General features: G+C 26.2%; 4 protein-coding genes across 13 annotated transcripts; 2 read left to right on the top strand and 2 right to left on the bottom strand.

Moving 5' to 3' along the window:
- The first annotated feature begins 12 nt into the window (after window positions 1-12).
- Window positions 13-1,293, top strand: LOC132907881 (thioredoxin-like protein 4A). 2 transcript variants are annotated; one of them, XM_060961352.1, is made up of 4 exons: window positions 13-104; window positions 218-349; window positions 474-610; window positions 787-1,293. In XM_060961352.1, the coding sequence occupies exons 2-4, from the start codon at window positions 272-274 to the stop codon at window positions 998-1,000; spliced, it is 429 nt and encodes a 142-aa protein (XP_060817335.1). In that variant the 5' UTR covers window positions 13-104; window positions 218-271; the 3' UTR covers window positions 1,001-1,293. The 2 variants fall into 2 exon arrangements, with proteins under 2 accessions (XP_060817335.1, XP_060817328.1); XM_060961345.1 differs by having other exon boundaries at window positions 45-349.
- Window positions 1,160-11,196, bottom strand: LOC132907705 (receptor-type tyrosine-protein phosphatase F). 7 transcript variants are annotated; one of them, XM_060961078.1, is made up of 20 exons: window positions 11,143-11,196; window positions 7,501-7,905; window positions 7,145-7,432; window positions 6,737-7,015; window positions 6,387-6,653; window positions 5,975-6,307; window positions 5,536-5,853; window positions 5,117-5,449; window positions 4,711-5,010; window positions 4,436-4,639; window positions 4,202-4,307; window positions 3,813-4,039; window positions 3,652-3,728; window positions 3,429-3,563; window positions 3,242-3,364; window positions 2,998-3,146; window positions 2,696-2,831; window positions 2,048-2,114; window positions 1,367-1,967; window positions 1,160-1,300 (listed from the first exon to the last, which is right to left on the bottom strand). In XM_060961078.1, exons 2-19 carry the CDS (start codon window positions 7,898-7,900, stop codon window positions 1,882-1,884), a joined length of 3,828 nt encoding a protein of 1,275 aa, XP_060817061.1. In that variant the 5' UTR covers window positions 7,901-7,905; window positions 11,143-11,196; the 3' UTR covers window positions 1,160-1,300; window positions 1,367-1,881. The 7 variants fall into 7 exon arrangements, with proteins under 7 accessions (XP_060817061.1, XP_060817052.1, XP_060817070.1 ...); XM_060961069.1 differs by lacking the exon at window positions 11,143-11,196 and adding an exon at window positions 9,135-9,300; XM_060961087.1 differs by lacking the exon at window positions 11,143-11,196 and adding an exon at window positions 8,829-9,098 and having other exon boundaries at window positions 6,387-6,602.
- A 1,483-nt stretch (window positions 11,197-12,679) lies between these two features.
- LOC132907680 (large ribosomal subunit protein uL1) lies at window positions 12,680-15,192 on the bottom strand. The gene is made up of 5 exons (XM_060961020.1): window positions 14,984-15,192; window positions 14,103-14,258; window positions 13,423-13,571; window positions 13,016-13,188; window positions 12,680-12,908 (listed from the first exon to the last, which is right to left on the bottom strand). The coding sequence occupies exons 1-5, from the start codon at window positions 14,986-14,988 to the stop codon at window positions 12,738-12,740; spliced, it is 654 nt and encodes a 217-aa protein (XP_060817003.1). The 5' UTR covers window positions 14,989-15,192; the 3' UTR covers window positions 12,680-12,737.
- A 525-nt stretch (window positions 15,193-15,717) lies between these two features.
- On the top strand, window positions 15,718-19,757 carry LOC132907567 (TBC domain-containing protein kinase-like protein). Of its 3 annotated transcripts, none has more exons than XM_060960811.1 (14): window positions 15,718-15,871; window positions 16,011-16,221; window positions 16,298-16,547; window positions 16,654-16,882; window positions 16,955-17,229; window positions 17,298-17,444; window positions 17,522-17,642; window positions 17,835-17,996; window positions 18,063-18,240; window positions 18,303-18,509; window positions 18,618-18,877; window positions 18,953-19,080; window positions 19,163-19,325; window positions 19,390-19,757. In XM_060960811.1, the coding sequence occupies exons 2-14, from the start codon at window positions 16,017-16,019 to the stop codon at window positions 19,399-19,401; spliced, it is 2,337 nt and encodes a 778-aa protein (XP_060816794.1). In that variant the 5' UTR covers window positions 15,718-15,871; window positions 16,011-16,016; the 3' UTR covers window positions 19,402-19,757. The 3 variants fall into 3 exon arrangements, with proteins under 3 accessions (XP_060816794.1, XP_060816784.1, XP_060816802.1); XM_060960801.1 differs by having other exon boundaries at window positions 15,719-15,871; window positions 19,383-19,757; XM_060960819.1 differs by lacking the exon at window positions 18,303-18,509 and having other exon boundaries at window positions 15,719-15,871; window positions 18,741-18,877; window positions 19,383-19,757.
- Window positions 19,758-19,827: the final 70 nt, after the last annotated feature.

The following is a 19,827-nucleotide window of genomic DNA, read 5'->3' as shown; positions in this document are numbered from 1 at the left end:
TTTGACTTTCGCAAATAAACGTATTATAGCGGTGGTGTTGATCGTATTGTGAGAAGTTAAAAGAAACTTTTATTCTATAATCTCAATCATATGATAAAATCCATGTAAATAGTGTATATTTATTACATGATTTTGTAAAATATATTGTTATTCTACACTTTTTAGTTTGTGATATATACCAATAAAAAGTGTTCTAAACTTGAATATAAAAATATAGGTTACATTAAATTTGTTCACTTTTCTTGGATCTGTATTTGATAAACAGAAAACAATGTCTTATATGTTGTCACATCTTCACAATGGATGGCAAGTGGATCAGGCAATATTATCTGAAGAAGACAGAGTAGTTGTAAGTTTCTAATTGATTTGTATTAACTTTTAATAGCTATCATAGATGAAATTTCACCTAGTAATTTTACTATTTATAGTTACTATCTATATATGAAATTATAACTGAAAACAAAAATTTTTAGGTTATTAGATTTGGCCATGACTGGGATCCAATGTGTATGAAAATGGATGAAGTTCTTTATAATATTGCTGAAAAAGTAAAAAACTTTGCTGTCATTTATCTAGTTGATATTACTCAAGTACCTGATTTTAATAAAATGTAAGGTTTAATTTGCAATTAAAAATCTTAAGATATTATTTTATATTTTGATAAAATACTGTTTAAATTATTATTGATAGTATTATTTTAGTCAGTAAACTGAATAATGTCTTTTTATTATCTTATACTATTAAAAGTATATATTTTCAGTGAGATATAAGTATGATTTTTTACAGGTATGAATTGTATGATCCTTGTACAGTTATGTTTTTCTTTCGAAATAAACATATAATGATTGATTTGGGAACTGGAAATAATAATAAAATAAACTGGACATTAGAGGACAAACAAGAAATGATTGATATCATTGAGACAGTCTACAGAGGTGCTAGAAAAGGTAGAGGTTTAGTTGTTTCACCAAAAGATTATTCTACAAAATATCGTTATTAATTATCTTTATTGACGAAAATATTTTATATTAATGTATGAATCAGAGAGAAAATATTGGTATATAATTGAACTTAATAAATAAAAATATGTCATAATTACAAATAATTATAATTACAAATAAATATAAAGTTATATGTAGCATATATGTACTTATACAAATTATTGTAAAAATATTAAGTATATATCTATATTTATTATTTTACATTTATCTGTAAATAACATTTATAGTTTTGTATAAATTGGTTAATTTATTTTCTATACAAGAAGAAGTCAATAAATCATAGCTTAGTGAATTTTTGACTTTTTAGTTTACATCGTAAGATGTTAATAATTAAGATTTAAAATGTATTTAGTAAGAAGAAAGACTAGATAATTAAATCCTGAAAACATATCTTTATTGGTTTTGTGTATATTATTCATTTTTGATATGTATATATATTTAAATAAAATAGAAGCACTTACACTCAAAGGAAGATTGCACTTCTTATGTAGGACTCTTGTCAAGCAATGGTAGGTAGATAGCTTATACCTTGAATAACAATTAAAAGATTAGACATTAATATTAGTTAAATCTATTGTAATCTTTAAATCATATACTGAGTTAAAACTAAACAATTACAACCTTATATTGAAATGTTATTATTATAGTTTCGTTAAAATGTTCTGTCTGCTTTAAAAATATATTATCATATGTATTCCATAGAAATAAAAAAGAATTAAATTAATGGATTGCAAGAATAAAATTTGATTCACGTATTATTATAAACAAAATACAAAGTATCATATTTCTATCACTTTTTTATACATATAAATTTCAATATTGTGCAAAACAAAAATAAATATTTAAAATTACTTGTTACATGCTTACTTCAAAGTTGTGACTAGTGTAGATTTATATTTGAACTTGGTACTATTCTTATTTTCCTGGAGGTATTTTCATACACTGGATTCATAGGTGGTGGTTTATCTAGAAACATACAAATTTCAATATTTAAAACGAAAAATAATAGTAAATAAACTTGTTTGTAGTAAACATGACAAACTTACAATTCTTTAAACAATAGGGATTTTTTAATACTTGCTTTGTACAATTGTATATGTAAGCATACTGACTCTAAAAATATAATAAATATTAATAGTATTAGATATACAGGATCCAATCGAATAACACGTAAAAACGGGCATAATGTGACTGCTTGTGGAAAAATAAGAAAAAAATATAGAATAAAATTTTTTCATTCTCGGTTTAGTTTTCGAGAAAATTGAGGTTGACAATTTATGAAACATATATGCTTCAACATGACAAATTTTGGATTAGACAGAACAAAATAATGTAAAGTTTGAACACATTTAGTTAAAAATTGACCTACTACACGCGTATTTTCAAATTTATTTTTTTCGGAAACAAAGTATCTCGTAAAAAAATTTTGTTCTGTATTTTTTATTTATTTTCACACGTGAAATGATTTCCTATCAATTATTTAATTCTGTTCAACCCGGAATTAGTCATATTCAAATATAGTTGACGAATTTTCAAACTCGAGAATAAAAAGATTTTATTCTATATTTTTCCTTATTTTTCCACAAGGAATCACGCCTATATTTGCGTATTATTCGGTCGAATTCTGTAGATATACAATTTATGAGTACATAATTTATATTAATATTAATATAAAAGATCTTAGATTTTCCTACTTCTTTTTGCACCATATTTATTCTATCACGTCGTAATCTATATACTGTTCCAAACACATCCAATTTTTTATTATCTCGAAGATGTTGTAAAATTATATCTATTGCTATTAGAGTGCCAGTTCTACCAATTCCTGCACTATAAAAATATGTATTTATATATATATATAAAATTTATATAAAATAGTGAAATAGTAATAATATTAAATAAATTCGAAATGTAAAGTAGTAACAGTACTGAATAATATGAAAACATCAAGATATATGATGTTATTAACTATTATACTAAACTCATATATTTTTACCTGCAATGAATTACAATATATCCTTTATTAGCAGTAACATTACGGTGTACAATCTGGCAAAAATGGATTATTGGTTCAAAATCCTCTGGGACATCATGATCTGGCCATTCTTTGAAATGTAAATGTGTTATATTTCGTTTTTTGTTCTCCTATATTTATTATTTATAAATAGGAGAATTAAATTCATATATATAAGTACAAATGTATTTTATTAAATCTTGTAACTTAAGTTTAAATTTTATACCTTTTGTAATACTAGCGTTCTTTGTGTATAAGATCTATAATCTAATTCACTTATACATTTTATAGTCATATTTTCATACTTAAAAGTTTCTCTAATTGTTGGAAAATATTGATGACATTTCTCCTACAAAGGTATCAATTTTTAACATTTAAAGGAGATTTAAATATATTTAGTGCGAAAATCTTACTTTGTCTTTTTCAACTAACTCAGTCAACATAATTATCACATTGATATCATATTGCTCTATCATTCTCCAAAAATCAAATGTTGTTTCTTCTTTTGGTCCTTGACAAGCTATATATTCATTTTCGCCACTATAGCCCTGAAAATAGAGTATACCTATTTAATTCATATTTAATACATAATATAATTCATATTTAGTGTAAACAAATAATTTTATGGTTACTCACCTTAATAAAAGATGCATTGATGTAGTCAGTATTAGGATCATTTTCAATTACTTCCAGTTTAACTCTTGAAAAATCATCTGAAAATATAAATTTAATAAAGCATTTCTTTTTCATTTTATATATAATTTACATCTTTATAATATGTAAATTAATAATTTTACATGGTAAAATATCAGAATATCTGTTTTTCTTCTTATTGGCTTGTAAACAAGCAGTATTGGTTGGCATTTGTAAATCAATACTAAGAGTTTGAAGTAACTGAAATTCATTGCTTAATTTTCCAGGATTATCAATAAATTGTTGACAATGAGCTATAAATTTCTTTTTTGAAAAAGGTGTAGGAACTGGTGATCCAGACATGTCAGAATGTAGAAATCGTCGTAATATTCTAAAAAACATGTATAAATTATCATTAAATCATTAATTATGTAAATTTTTGGCCAGAATATATGCTTTGTTATAATGTTTAAATGTTTAAATTTTTATATTTTGATGAATATTATTTTTACTGTGATAATGTTGAACTAAACAAAAAATAAGATTTACTTACGCACGAATTGAACATTTGCGAAATAATAACATTATTGTTGATAAAATTCCCAAGAATAAAATACCAAAAACAACTCCACTAACAAGTACGATATCTATTTCAGCATCTAATATAATTTAAAATACTTAATGAATACAATAAAATTTAATTATGTATGATTTTTGCAATACCAATATCGAAGCGACAAAAACGAAGAAAAATACAAATAACTTTAAGAATCAATAAACACTTTACTGGTTTTTATTAAAAATGTTGTAGAATCAGAATATCCACCACGAGTAAATGCCCGCATTCTAACATGATACCATGTATTTGGTTTAAGAGGACCATTACAATAAATTCTTTTATTGGTATTAGATGAAATTTCTTTACAATTTGTATTTTCGCCAAGTGTATACTTGACTGCTTGCATATCTCCATAATCAGCAACAGAATTAGCTGCAAAAATACGATAATAATTCAAATATTTTTATTAAATTTGAATACAAGCTGAAAAATATATCACCTACGATAAGGATTCCAACATAGTCTAGTAGCTTGATAAGGTATTGCAAAGTCTTGTAGCATAGCTTCTTTCCAAGAAGATATATTTGGCCATAATATATGATTCGTATTATTTGTTATATTAAATCTAATACTTGATGGAATATTATAGTTCATTTTTGATACTATAATAGAATAATAAATAATATCACCATTTGTATTAGGGAATAAGGGAAGTAAAAGTGTAGCTGTTGTTGTAGTTCTTCGTGCACTAGCTGGATCTATAGTTATAGATTTTATATAATCTTCATCAGGTTGAGGTGGAACTAAAATATAAATAATGCATAGTAACTTATTAACGACATTTTAATACTTGAAGATAAATATTTTATAAAAGTTGCTAGTTTATATTATTTAGAGTTAGGTACATACTACCAGCAGGATATGAAATATTTTTAAATGCTGGTATTCCAAAATCTTGGACTCCCTGAACCTTTGTTACCACTTTAATGATATAATTATATTCTGCTTTTAATTCGTTCAAATTTGTTATGACCGTATCATTTTTAACATCATTTGATAAAACTTTTAATGTAAAAGAATGTGGTTCATAATTAGTTCTAATCCCATCTACAAATACATTAAAATATTCCAATATTCCATTTAAAGAACATGGAATGCCCCAGGTCAAAATGGTATTCAAAACATTTTTATTATTTTCATTGTTTACAATTGAATATGAAAAGTTGGATACCATCCCTGGAACTAATATATAATAACTATAGTAATATAATAGAGTTTAGTGATATTGAAATTATAAATATCTATAATATTGTGTAATTAGAAAGTACCTCCAGCTGGTGTTTTAAATAACACTAAGTCATTGTTATAATTTCCCCAGCCTGCAGAGGTTCTTGCTTTGATTTTTGCTGTATAATATGTAAATGCTGTTGCATTTAAATATTCAAAAATGAACGTAGATCCATTAAAATGTTTAATGGTTTTTAAGGTTACTGGTTTGCACCAATCAGGCATATAGAAACATATTTCTCCTTCAAATACAAGTTCAAATTCATGTAAATTCCCTGCTAAATATGATGGTGGTTCCCAAACAAATATAAACTGTGAATATGTTATATTTGTAACATTGAGAAAAGGCGCGGATGGTACTGAAATATTAAAGAATATCACTAATTAATATTACTTATGACTTTTGTTATTTCTTGTATTTTTAACGTAGGTTAAAAACTATATGTTTAACATAATTTTTATGCATTTCTGCTTACTTACTATCTTCTGATGTTGTTACACTTATTAATTTACTTAATTCACTATTTCCTGCTTCATTAAGAACATATGCCCAACATATATATGTAGTAAATGGACTGACATTCTTTATTATTGAATTTGTAAAATATTCATCTTCAATATGAGAATCTATATGTACTTCAGCTTGCCCATTCTTAACTTCATAACCATGACCGTTTGTCATTGTAGCATTACACATAGCTTTTAAAGATGTTAAAGTACAGTTACTGTTGCCTTTCTCAATCTTCCATGAAAGCATTATGTCATTCGTTGTAACAATTGGTTCTTTCATATTTAATATTGGTGATTTTGATACTAAGTAAAATTTTCATTTATTCTTAAACATAAATATTTTATACAATATACATATATGATATTCATAATTTCTTTTTACCTGTTGATGCTGTTCTTGTTTCAAAACTGAAAATTTCCCCATCATTATTGTCTTCATCTACTGCATTAATAGAAATGTAATATGGAGTACATGCATACAAATCACTTATTGTTACATTTATTCCAGTTACTTGTTCTGTTTTTGGCTGTGGATCAATAGTAACACTGTAATACTTAATACATTTAGCTCCAATTTCTGGTGGTTCCCAATGAATAACTAAAGAAAATGCATTAGCTTCCACAGTTGGGTTTTGAGGTTTACTAGATTCTTATAAAAATAATTATTATTATTCAAAAAATTATTAATTAGTAGCTATGTGTAAAAGCTAGTATAATGACTGACTAACATACTTGGAGAATTTGTTTTTAATGTAATATCAACACCATTAGATTGTTTGTTGTTTATTGAAACTGCTCTAATTATAAAGAAATATTCCTCACATGGTTCTAAATTTGATGAAATATATTCTTCAGTTGTAATTGAGGCATTATTACAAATATTTTTAAGGCATTGTTCAATTAAATAATGATTTACACATGCTGGATAATCTCCTGGTGATTTCCAGCTTAATTTAATTGTACTAAAAGCAGTATGCGCAACTAATTTTTGAATATCTCCAATTTCAGTAACTAAAAAGAATGAATAGTATATAAATTGTACATTATACTTTTAAAAGCAATTTCTGCGAAATAATTAAACCAGAGTAAATTTAAATAATTATATTGAATATTAAATTTGTATTAATATTATAATTTTACTATTAGAACTCGTCGCTCCTGTTACAATAACTCCAGTCGAGTTTAAATCTTTGTCAATGGCTTTTACAATAAATGTATAATTGTTGCATGGTTCTAGATTAGTGGCATTATATTGTACATCTTTTACTATAGTTCTATTTCCTGAAAAACATAGTTGATTCGAGTCCAAACATATATCGATAGTATAAAACAATTCACTTGTTATATTATCACAAGGTGGTTGCCAGGAGAGAAATATCCATTCTGTAGCAACTAGATCAATCGATAGATTCTGTACATTTTTTCGATCTATAAACAAGGCAAACGTAAATAGTAAAATCATTCATTTATACTGACCCTTATCTAAGTAATTATACCTTTTTCGTTACATGCCACTAATATATCTTCCGATAAAATTTGGTTATCTTTCAATTCGTTAGATGAAATAGAAATATGCTCGAATTTTTGAACGAAGTCATTGTTCGTTGTATCGAGAATCGATATATTAGTATCGTTGCTTTTCAGGTAATCATTCGGCAGGAGCTCATTTTGTTCGAATTCTGTAGCTTCGTCTAGAAACTCTTTTACGCTCATAGAATTATTTAGTTCTGAAGATACTACATATTCAGCATTGAGATCAAACGATAAAATTTTCATCGAAGCGTTCACTGTTTCATTTTGTCCGATGTGTCGATGATCGATAAAATTATTTTCACTAAGCACATAGATGATCTGTAGTGCGTAAATCAACACTTTCAATCGTTTTTTTCGTACCATGTTACCTATAAGATTGCAAATTGAAACACAGTTTCATTATTAAAATCGTAAAAATCTAAGATAACAGTTTGATGTTTTTTTATCTTAATTAATTAATTAACTGCGCTAGGTAAAGTATCAGGTTCTGGTGATAATTTTATTGTACACTTTATACGTCGTATAGTTAACATTACGTACTTGAAACGATGTAATCTAGACTTTCGAAAGGTTTATTTCATATCACAACTAAAAACGGAATCAATATTTGTGATTTCTTCTGATAAACTTAAAATATACCTTGAGTCAATTCACAAACGAAAAATATCATTATTGTCACAATAAATAAATCGTATATTAATTAGAAATGGAAACGTTTCGTTAACTATGATTTCGAAGGAATGATGAAAAATGTTAATATTAGAAATAAAAAAATTTGATAAATAATCGATTTAATTTTGACCAATGCATCTTTTTAACACATTATTTAGATAGGTTACATTGACTTCTGCCAATATAATTCTTTTTCTATTTAAAGTGATATCTTTTAAGCTATCTAAATTAATTGAAATGTTAATTATATATATATATTTCAAAGTATTATATGCTTAGCCTCATAATTTAGAACCAGAAAAATCATTTCATACCAAAGACTTAACAATTGAAATTGTAATTTTTATACGTTTTGTGCATTTATGATTGTGCATTTCACTTTATTTAACATATTATGTGAATTTATTTTGATTACTATTATTATTCTTTTTATAAATGCATTGTAAAAAATCAGATATTAAAAATAAAATGATATATGTACAATAGGCGTTTAAAGTAGCAAGTAGAATTTCACAATAATTGATTGATATGTTATAGCTCATATCAATCACGATTCCATCAGCAATGTTTTTTCACAGATCATCGTAATACGAAAAGTCAAATGTTCACGATTCTTTACTTAATCTCACAAAAAATTGTTCTTCATTGATAAATTACAAACATATATTCTATATTTTTCATTACGAATTGAAACTTTTTTCGTATACAAAACAATTGTTATGTTTTATCCACTTATTCAAGAAAAAATCGGTTTATCCAGGATTAAACTCTGCACATAAGAACTAATTCGATGTTTTCAATAATATTATTAAAAATTTATACACTCGAATCAATGAGATCTATTAACAAAGGTACGAAGAACTATTTTGAAAACTCGATGTGTTAGTTATTTTCTTGATAATCATTCTGACTTCTGATCACTTACCAACAGGTTTTCGTTTATCCCTCCTATAGTCATTGATATTGCTGATAAGAATCTCAAGTCTATTTTAAACTCTTAAAAGCGTACTCTGTACTACTTTATTAATCAAACATGAGGGTAATATTTATCTTGATCTTTTTACGAATTTTAACAATTTTTTATTATATTTTACATATAGCTTTTACAAAAATTCGTTTCTTTGAAATCTTACATGAATTATATTTATTACAATAAGTTTATAAAATCACTAAACACAATTATTACACAAATGGCTGTTATCGAAAAGTTTTATAATTATTAAAATTGTATAATTTTAATTATATATCTATAATTATATATATAATATATATATGTAATAACACATATATAATAACTGATATGTTAACGCATTGTTAATAATTGGAAATCATAACTAATAAATAATTTATAATATTTAAACTACATTTATATGCCATTATATATGTGTACGTAATTCTTAATGCAATTGTGTATGTTAAGTATTAAATTAAACATAAAATGTACTTGCTCAAAAGATTAGACTTTCTCGTGATTTGAATCTCTCAACGTTATTCATTAAATATCAGTCTTCTTTTAATATAGATAAGACCCCCGTTTTCATTAATGTTTTTGCGCATTCTAGTAAAATACATGTGAATCGAATGTTAAGCACTATGACCGAAATTTTCTATATTAAAATTACATTCAATCGCAAAAAAAAATAAAGCAGTATTAAGCTGTCGGATAAATCTACAACTTTATTGAAACTGCAATTTACTTATGAAGCAAAATAGAGGAGCATATGTTTATACATTTTTAAAGAATATATTATAACCTCCTCAAAGGTTATTAAAAATAACGTGTTCTGATTATTTAAACCTTTTAACTCACAAAAAGTTATATTTACGCTTGTATTTGAATAGTATATTTATAAAATATATTTGTACAGCTTAAACGAGATGAACAACTTAAATTTATTAATTAAGTAATAATTAATAAATTATTTATTACTGATTATTTGAGTAAGACTTTTAAATGAAAAGAAAATATATAAACTAATAAAAAATCTTCATTTTACTACATGTATATATAAGCGTAGACGAGGGAAAATTTAAGACACTTTTATTCTGTTTACTTTTTGGTATATCTTTAATTTATAACTTTTCATTTTTCAATATAAAAAATATATTAGAATATTCATGAAAAATATGTTTGAGACAAGTTAATAAAATAAATATAAAAAGGAACGTTAACTATATATATGTAATTAATAATTTGATAAAAATCTGCTTAAGTAATAAAAATAAATATTTTTTAACATTGTTACAATTATTGTATAATTTTATATTTGTATTGTTGAAAAAACAAATAGAATTACTATTTATTTCTCAACCGATTTATCATTTGACCATTTCACACATATGTTAATGTAATTTGATGTTGTATACTTGCGACGGAGTGTTTCCTCAACATATGTGCTTGAGATTATCAACGAGGTGTAAGTCATACATATATATTTTGTTTCTAGATATTTAGATTTTTACGTTTAAGTGTATTACAAAATATTTTTCTATTATGGAATAAAACGTTTCATAAAATATGTAATTTTCTACGATAAAAAAATAATGAATTTTATTAAGAAAACAAGCTAAAACAAACAGATTTATTTATCTATATTCTATATATTATAATTTTGTAGAATTAATTATTAATCATCTCCTGGTTCAATAACAAAATTTTGTTTCAGATATTTTAAGGGCTTTAAAATATTCCTAATAAATTAGTGGAATGTAAAGTAGTAAATAATTGTTTTTATACTTCTCTTTTGGACCTACATTTGTATATAATGAAGGTAAGTGTAAATTATAACATAATTTTGGCCTTTCTTTTTTCGGTGAAAAGTCTAAAACATGAAATCCCGCTTCAAAATCCATTGATATTTCATATGAAGCATCACGATACCCCATACCCGAGCCTTTATTTAACGACATAGAGAGGAAATGGGAGTACTCACGCGTATGGCTCCAGTTGTTTCCGGATTAGTACTGCCCCCAACGGTCAAGTACTGAAGGTGTTCCATGCTAGCATATACATGAACCTATTTAGTTCCACACTGCAAAAGACTATTTCATTGTACGCTTGTGAAGAAATTCATATTTTTCTATTCGAGATAGACAAGTAAGAGAATAACATAATCACACAATACTGAAGGAAAATTGCCTCAGAAAGAGAAATTAATTATTTATTATATTCTTTTTAGAGAAAAAAAGGAAACCTTACCGTTTAAACGATAATGGATTAGTGGAATGATGAATAATAGTAATTTTAATATATTTTATACACAATAGGTTTTTAGATTTAACATCAAATTTGCTTTATATTAAATAATAAACGTTATAATAAATCTTAAATTTCACTTTGATAGTAATTTCAGTGGTTGATAGATTGTGAATAGTATCAGAGAGGAATTTCCTCCCTGATAGTATTTCTGGCGTAATGTATATGTTTACATGCGTATTTATTTACAGAAACGATAAAAACAGAAGAGCCAATTATCGGCAGACAAGATTTGACGTCATGACTAATTTATTAACCAAAATTTTTATCTTTTACTTTGAAAATTTATTTGTAAAATTTTTATTTTACATGCTTAGCATTAAAGATAATGACACATAATAGCACAAGAAAAAGAAAGAACACGAGAAAAATCAATGTGCTAGTGTGCTATGGTGTATTGTATTCGTGTATAGTTATATCATTCGTTAAAAGAGTAGGCCTTAGGTCACCGCCGTCCAAAGTTGCCTTTCGTCTCTACCATCGTCTTAACGAATACGTCTTCATTTGTTGGGCTATACCTCGTTTGCGGTGAAATTAAATAAGTTTTTGTATATTCTAGCGTGGAACACTAGGACTTGACTTTAGGACTTGGCAGCATGGTGCAGCATTTGTACTGTGGAATAACTAGAATAGGTGTGAGCTCTCTCATTGTCTCTCTGACATAATACGAAAATATGTAATTATTATTTTTTTCACAAGTCTCACAACTCACGCACAAGATACATGTGCTACCACTGTCAAAATGAACGTAGATAAATCGGAACTTCCGTAGATAATTATGGAAGTGACTTCCTCATATCGTTACTCATTTCTCAGCTATTTAGCAAAAATTTTAGTTATATAGAAATATAAATCGATACAAAACAAATAAAAATCTTGACTTTTTCTCGATACAGCATTTTCATAATCACCGATACATATAATAAATGAATGTTTCCTTTGTTATAAAATTTTTGGTACCGTTTTAATAAAGACAAAATATTATAAATGCATCACAAAGTAATTTTTCTTTTTAATGAAATATTACATAATACGATTACGACGATACATTATGTTAAAACATATAGAACTTTACTCTAGTAAATGCAACAACTGTACGATTTTCAATAAGATTGTTGTAGTACACGAATTACGATATCGATATATTTTTAAATTATAAGTTTAGAAAATATCAAATAGGAAAATTTTTGTAACAAATTGTAACACATCATACATTGAGTTATGTCTGCTTTATTTTTTCATTGTACATCGATAGTATTTATACTAATTAAATTAGTATAATCTCTGAGGTGGTCCCATAGAAGATTTAATGTGAAGAGAACGTACATTTTGCCAGTGTTTTTTCAACAATGAAACTAAGAAGTTAATTGAAAGATGTACATTTTGTACCAATTCATCTGGAGTCATTCCCACGTGACCTACAGCCACTGATAAACATAATACCTGAAAAAATGTTTTTCAAATTACGTTTGAATATTATAAATTACAATTTTAACAAGAATTTGTAAGTAAAATATTCTTTGAAACAACAAATATACAACAAAATTTACCTTCTTCATTTGGAATTTAATTGTAGCTTTCACCTCATCAATTTTCCCTACCATTGACTCCTGATGAGATAGAAGACCAGGGAACTTGCCAGCTTTGTTCAGACCAGGACCAAGAATACGTGGAATTTGTTTAATTAAAGACTCACTAGCTAAGAAGGCATCATATTTTTTGGCTGTAAAAAGCACATGTAAGTTAATTTTTAAATCAAATTATACTAAAATTGATTGAAAAGATGTCTCGACACGGATTGAGGTACGAAGGAATAAAACACAACGTCCTCACCTAGTGAAGAATTTAATTTTCTTCCGATTGACGACCACTACTACAAATTACAAAATAGCAATGGTGCTTTTTGGAAGGCACAAAAAAAAGAATTAAATAGACAAAATAAAAAACTTCAAATTACCTAGTTTCTTCACAAGCTTTTTGTTCTTATTTAATTTTTTCAATGCTTCTGCATCCATATATGGAATATTATTAGCTTTAGCTTCATCACAGTGTTGCTGATCTCCCAAAACACAAACTTGCATCTTTGGTCTTGGAATATTCTTCAACCTTTAATAGAGATAAATTATATGTGTAATTAAGCAATTAATATTCCTCAAACTGCTGATTCTATATATATTATTATGAATAAATATTCAAAGTGATACTCAAAGTGGAATTCAACATTATTACAATTACTCAAAAATGAAAATACTATTATCAAAGTCAATATTCTCAGTAACATATTGGATAACCACACGAAGTATTCAGATAATACATGCAAAGTAGTTCATCACTGAATATTGGTTTTAATAATTGAATTGATTGAATAGTTGCCATAGTCAAATATTGACTTACCAGCAGGATCATAATTCATGATCCTGTAATAAATGTAACGGTAAAAAACCTCCCCAATTTATTTAAGACCCTGGGTAGAGGTCCGCTAGGTAAAACCTAGCTTCCTGACTATGCATGAGGCAACCTTTTCGGATGTTAGTTAAAAAATAAAAAAAAAAATAAAAAAAAAGGAAAAGGAAAGTAAAGATTTTATGGTAATCATTAAAAACCGAAAAGAATCCTCAATGTCAGGTAGAAACATACTTGACGGTGCCTGAGAAACGTTTGTCCTTTTGAGGATCATAATTCTTCAACCCAATTTGGAGTTCCACTGTTTCTAAGAATTTCCTTTTTTTGTCTTGTGAATTTTGGATAACACCATTCACACATTCATAGAGAGTATCACGTGATACTTTGGACCTATTGATTAAATTATTATTATTACAATCAAAGTTGAAATTTAAAACAATTATTACTATTATAATATACAGTATACAAATAAAAAAAGTGGGTCTTAGGAGTGAGATACGGACAGAGATTTGTCAGTTGATTCATTGATACTAGCATGTTTCTGTTTCTAATGAAATTGTTTATAACTCAGAAATGAACTGCTACCAACATTTTTGTACATGAAATCTTTTTATTGCTTGATGTTCACAATTAATCTTATAAGCAGTGCCCATTTCCCTTATTTATATCCAACATATAGTGAACTCATGCGAATTCATTTATTATTAAATTAAAATTATATTAAAATGGTATATATATAAAAGTTGAATATTTTCAATAATACTATGCTACAATGATAAAAAAGTTGATTAGGATTAGAATATAATTTAAATAAAGTATGATATAAAACTGTTATAAAATAAAAAGAATTCAACACATAATAGAAAAAGTATTTATTTATATTTATTAAATACTTAAAATTCATTTTATAAAAGACTTAAAGATGCATTTGAAAAATTATAGTACAATGTGGAAATATCATGTCCAGAAATTGATACGATATAAAGCTTCAATAACGGTTATTTTTAAAAAATATTCGTAATTATATTAAAAAGATATATCGCAATAAATATTATTTATAATATCAAAGAAAAAAATTTTCAGATTTATAAAATATGAAAAGATTAGATACTCACGTCATTGTACCTCCTTACAAGATCACTGAAAAGAAAACGTCCTATCTACTGCACGATTAAAATCAGAAAGGAAACTGCTATATTAACAGCAGAACCAGTAAAAGCAATATATATTTGCTAGATGGGACCACGTTTATGAGCATCCTAGCTCATAGTTTATGAAACTGTCACAGATGTCGTGCTTGCAATTTATGTGAACTCGGCTTTAAATTTAACTATTTCGGTATGCATCGATATATGTATAGTCTATGTATGTTAGACTATACAGACTATGTATAGTCTAACATACATAGACTATACATATTATGTACACAGAATTCCTATTATCAGGTCCTACATTCATATATATTGAAGTCTGTGAAAAACTGTCTGAAAATTAAGTCGTGACTAGTTGTGAAAAATTAACATCGAAGACAAGAAGGTTCTTGTTCTGCAATCCGTGACACACTATGAATACTTCAGAGAAAGAGACACTCTACTCATCTCTGTCTATCTCGTAAGAACGCAGACTTTGTTGATCTTCCATGTTAATTTTTCACAACTAGACATGATTCACTTTTCGAACGATTTTCCCTAGCGAGTGTCCGGATCTATTTATATGATCGTGGTTCATGATACATATACATATCAGTGATGTATACATATATACACATGTATGTATATGAAGTGGGTGGTCTTGTTTATTCTTGTAAACAAAATTGATAAATAAATCAGTAATTTGATTTACTCTACAAATGATAAATAATTAAACTATGAAAAGACATAATTCTAAGATATAATTAAATATATTCTTATAATTGATAATGGTTATAAGTATTCGTTGAGGTTAATAATGTAAATATCAATTTATAGTTTAAAATTTCATAAAAATCTATATCAATAAATCAAGTACGTATATTTTATAATTATTTCTTGTATTATATGATGTATTTTTTAATATATATGTAAACTTTTTGTCATTATTAATATTAAATTAGTTATTTAAATATTGTTAAGATACTGTATAATAATATGTTTTATTTTATAGTCGAAGATGTGTCCAGCACTTTTAGAAAACGAAGAACGATGTTTCGGAGGAATGACATTTTTTGCCCAAAGTCATCCAGTTGAAGTTTGTGGTAGTAATGGTTTACCTCTTACACCAAATTCAATAACCATATATGGAAAATCTCAATTTTTAAAGACTATTCATCATCCAAATTTATCGACATATCTTGATATAATTAGAAGTAAACATGGTAAATCTTATTATATTTGAAATTAGGAATTTAGAAACATTGCATATGATTATCTAATTAAAATTATTTTTTGTAGAACGGGTAGTAGTGGTTGCAGAATATAATGGAGATACATTAAATAAAAAAGAAAATTTGAATGTTAATGATATTGTGAAAATAGCATTTCAATGCCTGTTGGGTTTACAGCATATGAATAATTTAGGCTTAGTACACAGACATTTAAATCCTGAAAATATATTAGTCAATAAAAGTGGAAATGTACAGTTATACAATTTTGGTTTATATTATATGACAGATAGTGGAAAGAATGTATCTTTCCCTATTGGGTATGTTTTATAATAAAATATTTAGTTTAATCAAATTTAATTGTAATTGAATATTTAGTAGAAATAAGAAATACTTATTTAAATGCATAATACAATTTTTTATTAGTTATCCAAAGTATACAGCTCCTGAAGTATTTCTGAGTTCTGGTGTCAGTAGCTCAAAAGTAGATTCTTGGTCTTTAGGTATGATTATTGCAGAATTATTATTGGGAAAGTCAATGTGGCCAGGTGTAAAATTATCTCAATGTTTGCGAAAAGTTCTTAGTCTAATACACTGTGAAACTTCTGTTTTTGAACGTCTTGCAAGAGAAGCTAATTGTTACAATATTTATAAGGTATAATTTATTTGATTCTTAAATTCTGGGTCACACTGTATAGTTATTTCTTTGTATTTATTATTGTTCTAGGATTTACCTGATAAAGTAAAGGATTTTGTAGATTGTTGCTTACAAATTCACCCCTTAACGCGCAAGGTACCAGAAAAGTTACTGAAGTTACCTATATTTGAAGAATTTTTGTTACAAAATGAGAAAGAAAAAGAAAAAAGTTTATATAAGAATGTTATTGTTAGAAAAATGGATGAATTATATTATTTATGGCAATTAGCAGGAGGCGATATTACTGTGGAATTAAAGAAACAGGGATTTATTCGGTCAAGACCACCTATTTTATCAATTCCAAAGTAATAAAAGTTTCATAAATATCGTGTTCTGTGGAAAAAATCACAATTTATTTTAATTTTCTTTTTAGTTTAGTGATACTTTTAGGTCAAATGTTTGGCAGAAGAGACACAGCAGGATTACTTGATTTACGTGTGGTTAAAGTTCCTCTTGATACACTACATCAACGTTTGTGTCATATTCCATATATAGCTAATTATCCATGGTTAACAAATCAGTAAGTATAATAAAGATAAATGTAAATTTCACATTTTTCTTCAATATTATATAAATCATTTTGTATATGCTTTATAGAATGCGCGTTCAATCACAAGAGGATTTGATAGATGCTGCTTCCCAGTTACCTTTAATTATAAGAGAAAGAGATACAGAATATCAATTTTATAGAATTGTTTTATATGATAGATTACTGCAGGTGATTATATTATTTTGAATATTTGATATATAATGAATTGTTACAGATAATTACTTTATTTTGAATATTTTTGAAGTTTGAAATTATTTACTATAAATTCATTAATAAAAAATGTAACCAATAAATTATTACAAAAATAGAATCTTTTCATAGAACACTTAAAATATTTACTTATGTATATTGATAATTTAGGTTTATCCAATTACACGGGAAGCAATAATTGAAGAAGCACACAAAGATATACCTCCACCTGTTAGGGGAGCTGTATGGGCAGCATTGCTTGGTATTACTGGTGATATTCAGAAACGTTATGATATGATTGATAAAGAAACACCTACGCACACAGATCGACAAGTAATTCATCATTAAGTCACATTACATTATTTATCTTTATGTTTTAATTTATTAACAATATCTTAGATAGAAGTAGACATACCAAGATGTCATCAGTATAGTGAATTATTGTCATCTGGTGCTGGTCACGAAAGATTACAAAGATTGCTCAAAGCATGGGTTCGAAATAATCCTCATTATGTTTATTGGCAAGGATTAGATTCGTTAACAGCTCCATTTCTATATCTTAATTTTAATAACGAAGGTAATAAATTAAGTAAATTATATAGTATGTATATGTAAACTTTATTAATATTTTTATTTTAGCTAGAGCTTTCGAATGTCTGTCTGCATTTATACCAAAATATCTTCACAAATTTTTTCTGAAAGATAATTCTGCTATTATACAAGAATATTTAGGAAAATTTTCACAAATTATAGCTTTCCATGATCCACAATTAGCTAATCATCTTAGATCAATCAACTTTGTATTAGAATTGTTTGCAATTCCATGGTTTTTAACAATGTTTTCACGTAAGCCATTTATTATTAATGTTTGGATTATGTAAAATTGTTCACATCATAAATTTTCCTCTTTTGAAATTGTTGATTATTACATATTCTTGAACTTTCTTATTTTAGATGTGTTTCCACTTCACAAAATACTTCATTTATGGGATAAACTTCTATTAGGAGATTCATCATTTCCACTTTTAGTTGGACTAGCAATATTAAAACAATTACGAGATTCTCTTTTAACTTCAGGTTTCAATGAATGTATCCTCTTATTCTCTGATCTTCCTGAAATTGACATCGAATTATGTGTTAAAGATTCTATGATGATGTACCAAAATACACCACCTAGTATTACTTATAGAAAACATCAGTTTAATCAACCAAAAGTATAAATATAAACTCTATATATTCTTCAAGATAATTTATTAAATACAAATTTTAAAAAATATGTTACATTTTAGGATATAAATTGGTTAGAACCAGAACCAGGTACTGAAAAAATGCCAAGAATTTCTGTTGATGACTTTTTAGATTTATTAGACAATAGCCCTGAAAGATTAATAACTGTAGATGTACGCAATAACATACAGTGAGTAATTTATCTGTAAAGGAAATATTACATTATTCTAAATTATTTCTATATATATATAGTAATCATTTTCTTTATGTAGATTTGAAAGAGGTGCTGTAGTAGGCAGTATTAATATTCCATTTACAAGCGTACAACTTTCCTTAACTCATATTGAAACTCTTGGACCACATGCAAAACCACTTGTAGAAAATAAAAATAGCGTTGTTGTAATTATTGGGCCTCATGATCAAAATAATGCCTTGGTCAGTATTATAATACAAAATTTAGTTTTTCAGCATTGAAATAAAAATGTTTTATAGTTTGCAGATTTTTTGGTAAAATGTGGAGTTGTGGGTGTATGTTCTTTACAAGGAGGAATTTCTATCTTACGGGCAAAATCTCCAAATGTTATAGTAGCATTACGATAAAAGTAATGTGTAAATGCTGCACTTTTTAATGTAATAAATTACAACAGCACATTTTCATATTTGAGGATTATACAATTTGTATATATATGTATATATATATAATTTTAAATTACTCATATATTGTAATATTTTATTTATATTATATGTAGAATATTATGAGGTAATTGTAAAATATTATATCTTTCTAACATTGAGATTATAAACGATAATAGTACATATAAAATATGTATTATATTAATTAAAGAATTAAATTTTTGTTATACTATATACAGTATACTATATCTTCATTTGCTTTAGATGGTTACTATAGAAACACAGTCAAAACATTTTAGTATAA

The sequence above is a fragment of the Bombus pascuorum genome, chromosome 1 (assembly GCF_905332965.1).
Source record: "Bombus pascuorum chromosome 1, iyBomPasc1.1, whole genome shotgun sequence".
In the NCBI taxonomy this organism is placed as follows: domain Eukaryota; kingdom Metazoa; phylum Arthropoda; class Insecta; order Hymenoptera; family Apidae; genus Bombus; species Bombus pascuorum.
Note: the sequence above shows the minus strand (reverse complement) of the source record. Positions and strands in the feature narration are given on the sequence as shown.